An 11,859-nucleotide genomic window follows, 5' to 3' on the forward strand; every position below is an offset into this window, starting at 1 on the left:
CATATCGATTAATCAAGAAAACCAAGACTCGTACCTTCAAAAAAGCCATGCTGACGATGGGCACAGGCTCCATGGAGCCGGCAAGCATTGGATTGGCCGCACGGAGGCTGGTGGTCTAGATGATATTCGTTCTTCTTCCGCCACCGATTTCGCTTGAAATCTTTGTTTCTTTTTCTTGGTTTTGATATTTATGCGCGCTCAGTTGATACAAAAAATTATTAAAGCCTACTTTATGGTTATTGCCAACAGTTGCGATCGTTACAATTCATTCTCTTAGCTATGTTTGAAAAAATAATTTACAGCAGATGCATTATTTCTAGCTAATAATTAAGTCAAAAAAATTTGTTATCACTTCGCGTTAATTAAGCTTCCTCATGCACCCGTAAATTCTTGGGAAAAATATTGACACAAAAATGGCACTACTCATAAATCCACAAAAATCTAGTTTAAACAACAGTGATACAATGATGAACTTCAATGCCGGTTTAAAGGGGTTTTCAAGTTGTAGTGTTCTGCCAAAATCACATACAGCCATGGTCACAGACTTCATTCATTTGACCATTCTGTTCAGTTAGGTGGGTAAAAGGACTACTTTACCCTCTTAAAATTACATCTTCAGTCTCCAATACAGTACCACATCTATGGACATAACTTCATCTTCCCTTTCTTGCAGCCCTGGAGAACATGTCTTTGATATTTTTTGAATTCTCCTCCACTTTGGCCTTCTTAGTTTGCCTTGTGGTGCGCACAGTTTTCTTGTCTACCTTATTACTCTCCTGAAAGAAAAGTGAATTGTCATATGGAGAGAGAGAGAAAAAAAAACGCAAACTTCATAAACTCACAACCAGAAAGTCCATTCTATGTAGTTAGCAACAGATTTAGCATTGGTGTTTATGCAGTCACACCAGGCTGTTATTTATACTTGAATTTATTACTAGTCTACACATGTTTAAAAGGCATTCTGCATAATAATATTGAAGACAATGAATATGGTTAAAGTTTGAGGAGATGACAATCTTGGTCTACTCACTGTATGCGAAAGATATACAATTGAACACATACTAGGAAAAAGCAAAATAAATAAGAAACTGTTCCAGGATTACATACCTGTACAGGATTAAATGATGAAGGACCACTTCCATTGGAATGTAAAACTACTTCAGTATCTTGTGCGTTTACTGCCTCTTGTAAGTTTAATCTGCAATTTGCAATCACTAGAAAATGATTGGTAAGATGATTTCAGATGATAGCCCTTCTTTATCCAAACACGGAAGATTTAATCTCTTTCCAACCGCAATGCAAGATGTGTCGTAAAAGTTAGCAAGGGACAGAGACCGCTATATGAATGCAGAAGTGACCAATCTTCAGAATATATATGTTGATCAATTTGCTCTTATGAAAAATGCATATTTTTTATCACATTGATATCCAACATAAAAAGATACATTGCGTTCGCAATATTTCAAAATTCTAGCTGTCATGAAAAAGTCACCAAATCATGGTCGGCCACATATTACTCGCATGAAATCAGAGCAAAATTTTCTCCGTGTTTGGAAATTAAAATACTTATATTTCATAATTTTGATTAGTGCAAAATCTCCTTCCAAATGTTCCATAATTTGTGAATTTATTTACGTTAACCACAATGCTTTTTAATCCTAACCTCAAACTGCGCCAGACATGTTAGTCATCACACCCAATCGCCAGTGTATTTGGTTTGGATTTCAAAGCCATTCAGTTCGAAATAGGTGCTTGGCAAATTTTCGTAGCTATTTAAGACCATGCAATGAGATGACTATAAAGGGAAAAACAGATAATTGTTACATGGTGAAAAGCAATACTTGAACTTGCTGCACAGGAGGTTCAACCAAGGCTCTTCCTTCAAGTACTCTCCCACCATTGACACTGCATCAAATACTGTAACCATCCAAAGATGCTAATCAGTCTCAGCTCATTTTACATTTGGTTTACGGGAGAGAAAATTCTACCACCTGTATACTTGGTTATAATATCAAGGCAAAACGATGAACCCATGAACATTCATATTCATGAGACAGTGGCACGTAATGCATAATGTTGGACAAACAAAGAAAATAAATTTTAGCACACAAAAATGATTGAAAGTATGAATATAGAAACAGTAATGTTAAACGACAAGCAGCCTGTACTATGAAGATATTGCCCCGCAATCTAAGATGATGATGTATGGCAAGCAAAATTTGGTAAACCTATGATGCATGGTAGCAATGCCTTAATATTTTATGAATAAATTACAATCTCATTTGTTGTTATTATAGAATTTGACATTTTATACGTCCCTCAAAAACTAAAACAAAAATTAGATATCCCAATTCATCCCATAATAACTCATACACGTGTTACCATTGAACAAATCAATGACTATATTTCTAACATCACGTGACTGCATCTTACGGTTACTTTGATAAATTGTTTCTAACACACCTAAATGGTGAGTCTGATCCTTAAGATACGCACATCAGGTGTCTTATTGGATTATTGATGCCTAATTGGTAATCTTGCAGCTAGAATCCAAGAATCAAGTACCAAGAAATGTGCGTTTTGTATCATCAAGGACACTTGAAATCTCAAAATTCTTCATATATTATGGCCACAATAAACAGATGAATAAAAAATATTTTGCCTGTTAAGGTACAAGATATGCTTTAGGCTAAATATCAACTGGTCGGTCTTGGAGTAATACAAATATCAGTCTTGACAGGATCCTTGAGACCAACTTTTTCAATTGTACTCCTTATTGAAAATATTTACAAGAATGTTCTTCAATCTCAATATTTTACTTGCCTCCTTATTGATTGTAGCATGTGCAATTAAATGTACTATACAAAATCTTTGAATTGAGTCTCTTCATAACCTAGCTAGTCCAAAATCCAGATAAGAATCTCAAGAGGTTTGGAGTAATTAAAATTTAAAAGATGGGATGAGAGAAGGTGACAAAATTTTGCAAGCTACAGACATACATGTGTCTTTCTCATCTCGAGCGGCATAGTTCTTATCCAATGTTGGTATAGTCTTCTTCAGTTGATGGACCTACAATTTGTCGAGGTATTAAATAAATGCATGAGGGAAAAGGGATCGTGCAAAATAACTACAAAATTACATCCTGCAAACACAAGAACGTGTTCTCATTAACACTGATAACCACCTCCAAGTGAAGGCCAAAACAGAACAAAACTAACCTTGTAGGTCAACCATCTCAATACCTTCAAATCATTGAGCCTAAAAAACTTGGTCGACCCAATTTCTGTAAAATAGAAATGGATAGGGGAACAGAAAATCCTTCGTTAGTAAATTTTATAAATGACATAAAAATAGAGGAAGCAATTTACTTTGGCAGCTATATGTTTGAAAAGAACCAAATAAACCATGTTAATACCACACCTATGATATTTAGCCCCTGTTTGGGCTCCACTAAAAATGGTTTGGGGGGAATGTAACTTAGAATAGTGATTTTTTGGAGAATGTATGGTTAAAAAATAAGGAAAAATTTTGGGTTTATGTGTAATATTATTTTATTGGCGAATATTTGCTTGGAAAAAAGAGAGAAATACTTTTTCTTTTTCTTTTTTTAATTATGGGGCCTAAACAGGGGCTAAACAATTAAGCCATTTAATTTTCTGGAAATCTCTCCTATGATTTTGGAATGATATATAAGAGAAAATAGCCTGCAATATATTATATAAATATTAACTTTGACATGGAAGTGCCGCAACCCATAATAATTATTCTTTCATTTAATTTGGAAGATTTTATATAAGGACAAAGATAACATGTAAAGAAAGAAGATAAAAATTTGGTGAAACAAATTCAGAAAAAGTTTGGCAATTTGCTTAACAAGAGTTATGACAAGCCTTAGTAGCTTTGTTTGAAGTGAAAAGATCCTGGTGGACAACCTTGCCAAAGATTTCAACAAACATTGTCAATCTGCTGCCACAAATCTAAGGATAGTGAAGATAGAATTGAATAATTTAGCAGTTTCATGTGTTCTAAAATAGGTGACCAGATTACATATCTTCTCACTTCAACAAAGGTAGTATGTCCGTGTCTAACAAGTGTCTGCTATCAACACTCCTTGAACACTCTACCATGATTATTTTTCCTTTTTATAAGAAATATTATATATTTTTAACTTTAAGTTATTTGAAAATATACTAATATGTACCCATATTTAAAACATTTCAATAAGAAAAATTAATAACAAGTATAAAACTAAATATACAATATAAAAGTGAAGAATTTTTAAGGAATTTAATCAACGTATCGATAACGTGTCGTGCCAGTACTTTTTCAAAAATCGCATTTCAGCGTATGTGACAGGTGCGTGTCGGTGCATTATAGCATATGCAAGAGAGGAAGAAGTACGCCTCAGAAGGAACACTAACAGCTGATAAATGTATCCTTAATTACAAACCAGTAATTGGAAATATTCAACCCCCACCCCCCACCCCAACCACCCACACATACACTAAGCATTAACATGCAAAATTGCCGTATGTACAGCATGTACCAAAAGAATAGCAAATAGATCACCTTTGAGATCACAGACTATTTGCATAGATTTCTCCGCAATGGACAACAGAGAATGATATCCAGGATAGCCATCAATATAAACTATCTCATCCAATTGCCTAAACATTCCCGGATCATCCCCTTTCTGCACAAATTACAGTGAGGAATCACTAAAGATGATAAGGAGAAACTAGGTTACCACACATCTTTATATTTGCACTTCACAAGTTGACATTACAAAAAAACATGAATGAATCATATTTTTCAGAGCACAGAAGAACAGCCATTGCAAAAATAGTCTTTTGATATATAAAAATTATTGTCCATAACAAAATGGTTATATTCTACTGCTTGTGAGGTTAAGTCTAACTAGAAGCATATGCCGGAAGAGCAAAGCAGACAAGGAAAAGCATCTCAAATCCAAAAGCCACAACCAACATTAAATAGTAACTGCAGACCTTCATTCGTGCTTCCTCAAAAATTGGCAACAGAATGAAGACAGGATCAACTGAAGTAGCAGTGTACAGGCGACCATCTGTATAGGGAAAATGAAAAAGAACTAAATAAGATATGTTGACCGAGAAATTTTGGCAGGATTCTTATTATTCACTTGTGAAAAGCGATGTGGCATGAAAGCACTTGGAAAAAGACTGCAAAAACTAAAAGTTAAAAGTTTTGCCAAATGGCACATATCAATCCGTTCAAATTGTCATCCATGGTGAATGACATGTACATGGATGTGCAAATTATGCTAAATGGATGTCTTCACCTTCACAAACATAGTCCCCAAGGAACCAAGACCCATAAGATTGCTTGAACCAGTGAAGTTCTTGAAGAACTCCATCAATTAAGAGGTAGCATGCCATATTTCCTGTCATATAAGTAAAATCGCCTCAGAGACTTGAACATAAGATAGTGGAATTAGCATCCAAAGTCAACAATCTGTTTGGCAAACTTAATAAATCAATTTATAAATAATCAAATTTCATTTTCAACCGCACATTCAAATGGACCAACACGTACTAACCGCTTTTCCACCACTCGTTTTTGTCTATTTATCAATGAAACCGTTTACAAATTCTTTCAAACGGATGCTAAGTAATTTTTGAAAAAGGAGGAAAATGGAATCATTTGAAAAGATAACAATAATAAAAAAATTAATGAGCCTGATATACTAGAGAATGAGCTGAGCAGACCTTGCTCATCTCCACAAGGTATAAACAAGAGATTTCACTGAGGAAGAAAAACTACCAGTTTTGGGATGCTGAAGTGATAAAAACTGGCCCACTTGCTTCCTGCTTGTGGAAGGATCTGCAATTATAAGCTTAAAACCCTAATAAATCGCTAAGGTGAAATAAGCAAGATGATTGATTGCATAGCAGATTCAACTAGTAGTAAGCAAAGTGCCTCATCAATAAATACAGTGAAACATACAAGAAAAAGAATGACACTGAAAGGAAAGACAACTATTGCATTGATTACGATTTAACATGTGTTTATTAATTTCCATAGGCCATCAGTTCAAACTTTCAAGTTGAACAATTTGACTGTTGCATTAACTCTATAATCCCAGGTTCTGCACAAGGATGCACAGGCCAGCTTATAATATCAATACTTATATAATTGTTCCCTGAAGTAACTGCAACAGGTATGGTTTCCGGATACTCAGCCTTTCTTATTTAAGTTCTTGTGACATCTGAAAATCCGAGTTCACCCTATGTTAATTTGTTAGTTCTGTAGTTGTTGAGACAAATAAATAGTCCCTAAAGTTCGCTGAATAATTTTCCAAGGGAAATATATTAGACGTACAAATACATTTCACAGAAAACACAAGAAATCGACAGCATATGCAGCAGGTGTTTAATTAATCAATTGAGCCTGCGTGTTTACTGTACAATAAAATTGTAAAGCCTAGACTATTTGTGATGGCGCCTTTTTCTGTCAAACGCAAAGATTATTAAAATTGTGGAAGTATGATACTACAATTTTACAAGTAAACTTGGATCCCAGGCCATCCAGAAAAGAAAAATAGGTTAACAATCGTTAAAAGAAGTATACAACATAGAAAATCATCCAAGAACAGAGATAGGAGAATAAATTGCAAAGCAAGGACATCTCAAGAGAAGTATGCTTGAATAAAATTATCAAAAGAATTCAAAAGTTTTCCTTTCCAGTTGTAATATAACATCAAGAAATAGTATAAAAAAATTTCATGCATGTGTCATGTTGTAACCTATGTTTTTTTCTTTCAGAAGCTAACTTTTGAAATGACACAAACTGTAAGTAGTTGTTGAAAGGCTCACCTTTGTTTCATTCATATATTGATGTATGGGAAACACGTGAAACTTGTAAAATTTACAGCAATATGTAAAAATACATTTATCTCTACACTAATCCCGAGAAAACGGAAAATAAAGAAATAAAAAGGAGAAACTGACAAAATAAAAATTGAAACAAGTTCAAGAGAATGCTAATGAACAGATATTAGTGATTAAAACTTGGTTCAGCTGATAAATTTACATTGTATAAGAAATGTAGACAACAAAAAACGTCAACTACCAAATGAATAAAATCCGTATGCAAGATAATACCTGGTGCAATCAGAACACGAGTTTCATTTACGCCTTCCCACCGAGCCATTGGGAGCTTTTAGCATGAAGCAGAAATAGAACAAAAAAAAATTCACTTCGACAAGCTGCAATCTTTATATGAATATTGACGCATATTTTTTTCCAACTCAAAATCCCCAGAAAAAGGAAAAAGAACAACTATTGGTTTGATCGGCGGCGACAGCGATTCGAAATCTCTGTGATTTATTTTGAAAAGAAGTAAAACCCTAACCTTGAGCTTTGTCGATTGGAGTTCAGCGTTTTTCCCTTTCTGTTCACAACAGTCCTTCACATTTCACATTAGAGATTAATTAAAAAAACGTAAAATTTGACTGATTATTTAATGTCACGTTAACGTCACTTAGATTGAGTTGTTCACATTAACGTCACTTAAATTGAGTTGTAATTTCAGTGAATTTAAATAGCATTACTCAAAAATAAAAAATACCGGCACTTTAGCAACCAACCATGTAAATGCGGCTTAATTTATAGCGTAGAAAATTGGAGGAAAAGATACGACGGAAGGAAGTAGCCTAAAACTAGGGATGGCAACGAGTCGAGTCAAACTCGCGAGTCGAAAATCAATGCTCGAGCTTTTCAAAGATGGGCTTTTTTCTTTGCCCTAGCCGAGCAAAAGTTAGGCCAAAAAATCGAGGCTCGGCCCGAGCTGCCAAAATGGGCTGAGCTGAGCCAGCTTGTTCCCCCCACCCCCCTCTTTTTCTCCTTTTTTTTAAAAGGCATCTGGTACTAGCTGCCTTTTGTTTCCTTTGTACTAGCTGCTTTTTCACGCCTTAATTGGTTTTTTTTTTTTTTTGACCCGGCTCGGCTCGGCCCAGACCCCCAAGATGGGGCTCGGATTGAGCCTCGAGCCGAGCTGGCTCCAACTTTTTGCAGCCCGAGCTATGGGCAATCCGAGCTCTCAAGCCTTTTTGCCATCCCTACCTAAAACTTTACCATTCCATCTTTTTATTTATAATAATAATAATAATAATAATAATAATAATAATAATAATAATAATAATAAATAAATAAATAAATTGATAACTACGATCATTTAATCCTATTTGATTCAATTGAAAGTTTTATTATAATTCAAGTTAAAATTAATAATTAATTTAAATCATATATTTTGTAGAATTTGCAAATTTTAAACCATATATTTTATCAATTTTTTTATTAAAATCTACTAAAATTTTTATTTTTATTTAAATCGCATAGGGACTTGAGGTTTAACTTTGACAAATATTTAAAAAAATAATATTATCTGACACTAATGGTGTTAGAGTTTAAGTTGTCACACTTGATATATTCAATTAAAAAAATCGTGTGATATTATATTTAGGATGCCTTTGATTGTAAGTATGAAATTTGCATAGAAAAAAATAAATTCTATGTAATTCAATTACTTATAACTTATTGCATGAAAATTGTCTATTAAATGTAATCGATTAATTTAATTTTTAATCTAGAAAATATTTTACTTGTCTTTTTTTTTTTTTATTGGTAGGTAAATGAGCGAAAGCAAAAAGATGAGAGAGTGAGTGAATTCCCTATAAAATAAAATCTTACTTGCCTTAAAAAAATATTTTCCTTGATTTTGAGGAAAATATGGTCACGTGATAAAAAATAAGAAAATATTTTCTATGAAAAAATGGCTATGAAATAGCACAAAAGTAAAAAATTTGAATGGAAAAAAATATTTTTCATGAAAAATATTGAAAATCAGAGGTATCTTTATCATTTGTTTGATTGCAAATATGAAATTTACATGGGAAAAAATAAATTATAAGGAATTTAGTTTAGAAATTATTTGCATAAACATTATCAATCAAATGTATTTGATTGATTTTATTTTCAACCTAAAAATGTTATACTTGTCCATTTTTTATTGATAGATAGATGGAAAAGAAGGAGAGTAGATGAGAGAGAAAGAGCGAGTGAAATACTTCAAAAATAAAAACCTACCACTCCTATACAAAATATTTTTCTTGTTTTCAAATAAAACATGGTCATATGACTAAAAATAGAAAAATATTTTTCCATAAAAAAAAAATCAATCAAACAATACAACGATAGGAATTTGGATGGAAAACAAACATTTTTTATGAAAAATATTTGCAATCAAAAACACTATTAGAGCAATGCTATTTAGCATTATTGGTGTTTAGCACCAATCTATGTGACAGTATTAGTAACATTAAATTATAGGTTCAATTAAATACAAGAAATTATGACCCATTTAATATGATATATGATATACTTTATCTAGACTGATGTTTAATACCACTAATGCTAAATAGCATTATTTTTGCATTCAAATGAAACTATCATTTAATATCATGCAATTGTCATGTAAATTGATACTTAATACTAGTAGTATTGAATAGCATTACTTATGTCAAAATGAGTAATTATATTGACGTCATAATTTTTTGTTAATCACACGACATTATAATTTCAATGAACCTTTGCTCATTTTTGAACTTATGTTTCCAACTATTTGTAATCGCATTTTTTGTGGTAAACTTTTTATCTTTTCACCTCATCTTCGATGATAGTTTTCATACAAAAATTTGGTTAAAATAGTGTAAAAAACTAATTTGCCTATTTTCTTTTTTAAATATAGAAAAATAAACAATAAATACAAAGTTTAACTAAATATTTCATCATCATTTCAATAAACGCTAACAGAATATTTTGATAGAAATCTTTAATAGGACATGATTAATTAAAGATTACAAATACAAAGGGTAAATAGCACAAAACATTCATATCTTTTCATTTTTTGACATTTTCACCTATATTTCCACTTTTTATTGCACAAAAAGTCATTTTTATCCATTTTTCTAATAACAATACGATTTTACCCTCATATTCCAATAAAACAAAGAGAAATGAAATGAAATGAAACGATAAAGAACTAATTGAAACAATAGTCCCAAAAATTTTAAATAATTACAAATTAATTACAAATATATAATTAAAAATCAAAACTAAAAAAATAAAAAATCATTCAACTTCTTCATCCATCTTCTTGTTTCATTTCATTTAATTAAAAATCAAAACTTAAAAAAAAAAAAAAAAAAAACTTGGGCCCACTTCCGCTTCTTTATATATATGATTTCATTCATACAAAAGTATGTATTCACTCTAGCCAAATCCTTTCTTCCTCTCTTGCGCTCTCCTTTTCTCTCGTCCAACTGTTGATTTGATCGTCGGAGTATAAACACTTTTGCCTTCTAATGAGGTGTTTCGGTGTACAGGTGATGTCTATATGGGGAGGGCGAGATCGAGATTCTATAGACACTTTTTTTTTGGGTCAATAGATTGGTGTTGTCTATAGGAATGTGCGAGTCTGACTTGGGGATTATTGTTACACCAATAAATTACGTCGCATCGACTATTCAATTGATTGAGCCTATTTAATTAAATAATAGCATAATGAGATTTGATTGACTTATGTAATCTGGTAATATCATATTGGGCCTGAACTTAGACCTCGCATCCACCTCAATATATATATGTGATTTCATTTCACACGAATGTATGTATTCTAACGTTAGCCAAATCCCCTCTCCCTCTCTTGCACTCTCTTTTATCTCGTACAACCGTTGACTTGATCCTCGAAGTGGAAATGGTTATCGAACATTTGTCTCGACCGACAATATTTTTTTTCTAACGGGATGTTCAGTATGTAAGTGATGTCTATGTGGAGGGGATGTGATCGAGATTCTATTGATACATTTTTTTGGGTCAACAAAACTGATTCAAATATATTACTCTTTTTATGTCGGATTAATCCATTTGTACAGAAGGAAGTTTCAAAAAAGATTGACAAAATACTTTCATAATATGAGGCCCATCGTGAAAAAATTTTGCCTAAAAATACCCCATGTGTGTGTGTTCTGACGGGTTTACGTGAAGAAACATTCTATACATCAAGCAAAATTCTTTTTATGTCATGCTTTTGGGTGGAGTAAGAAAAGTAAAGCTGGGCCCACGCTTCTCGAACTTTGTGACACCGGCCCCTGTACGACTGATGGAGAGCAATTGGCGGATTCATTCACCGTCTCCAATGGTTCAAAATTGTTGATGAATTGAATGTTTGATGAGGGAATTGGGATGGCAAATCAGCATAGTTAGTCAATATTATTTATTTTTAATTTTCTTGGTAATTGACAATGGGCAGCATAATTTCTTGATCTTGAAAAATCTGTAAAATAAAACAACAATGTAGTCATGAGGAAAATTTTGGGAACCCTCCTGGACTAAATATTAAATAGTCTGTAAGTGTGATAAAAAAATCGTTAGTTCGTCAAATCAACGAAATCGCAGTTATAACACCGTTTGTTTGAGTATATGTTATTTAGGTCTAGAAAGTTTCAAAATCGAATCAAATCATTTGGAAATGGTCTGATTTAGATTTCGATACTTTAAACCAAACTCGACCATTCACCTAGTTAGAAAAAATAAATTATTTATCCAATATATTTTAGTTAGTAGATCAATTTATAAGCTTACTAGTTGGCTTGCATTGGTTCTTTAGGAAAATAATGATTTATTTATGATAATATTTTTCTTAAACTCATTAAACTCGAAAATTCGAGGCTAACACCAATGATAATTTACAAGTATCTCGAAAAAAGTACTCAACTACAGCATTTAACACCCTTTGTTACAGTCAATAATCAAAGATCCATCC

General features: G+C 32.6%; 1 protein-coding gene across 1 annotated transcript; it reads right to left on the reverse strand.

Annotated features, from left to right (window-relative positions):
- Positions 1 to 402: 402 nt before the first annotated feature.
- On the reverse strand, positions 403 to 7,450 carry LOC111403318 (ribonuclease H2 subunit B). Its single transcript, XM_023031771.1, has 11 exons — positions 7,390 to 7,450; positions 7,140 to 7,194; positions 5,800 to 5,859; positions 5,318 to 5,419; positions 5,007 to 5,083; positions 4,570 to 4,693; positions 3,219 to 3,283; positions 3,000 to 3,069; positions 1,842 to 1,917; positions 1,108 to 1,198; positions 403 to 776 (listed from the first exon to the last, which is right to left on the reverse strand). The coding sequence occupies exons 2-11, from the start codon at positions 7,186 to 7,188 to the stop codon at positions 654 to 656; spliced, it is 837 nt and encodes a 278-aa protein (XP_022887539.1). The 5' UTR covers positions 7,189 to 7,194; positions 7,390 to 7,450; the 3' UTR covers positions 403 to 653.
- Between the last annotated feature and the right edge of the window lie 4,409 nt (positions 7,451 to 11,859).

This window comes from Olea europaea, chromosome 11 (assembly GCF_002742605.1).
Source record: "Olea europaea var. sylvestris chromosome 11, O_europaea_v1, whole genome shotgun sequence".
NCBI classification, from domain to species: domain Eukaryota; kingdom Viridiplantae; phylum Streptophyta; class Magnoliopsida; order Lamiales; family Oleaceae; genus Olea; species Olea europaea.

Excerpts from the sequence above, each read along its gene's own strand:
- LOC111403318 (XM_023031771.1), bottom strand. The coding sequence starts at position 7,188 with ATGGCTCGGTGGGAAGGCGTAAATGAAACTCGTGTTCTGATTGCACCA. Across the intron at positions 3,070-3,218 it reads TGAGATGGTTGACCTACAAG|GTCCATCAACTGAAGAAGAC; the intron begins GTTAGTTTTGTT and ends GACAAATTGTAG. Across the intron at positions 777-1,107 it reads CATCATTTAATCCTGTACAG|GAGAGTAATAAGGTAGACAA; the intron begins GTATGTAATCCT and ends CTTTTCTTTCAG.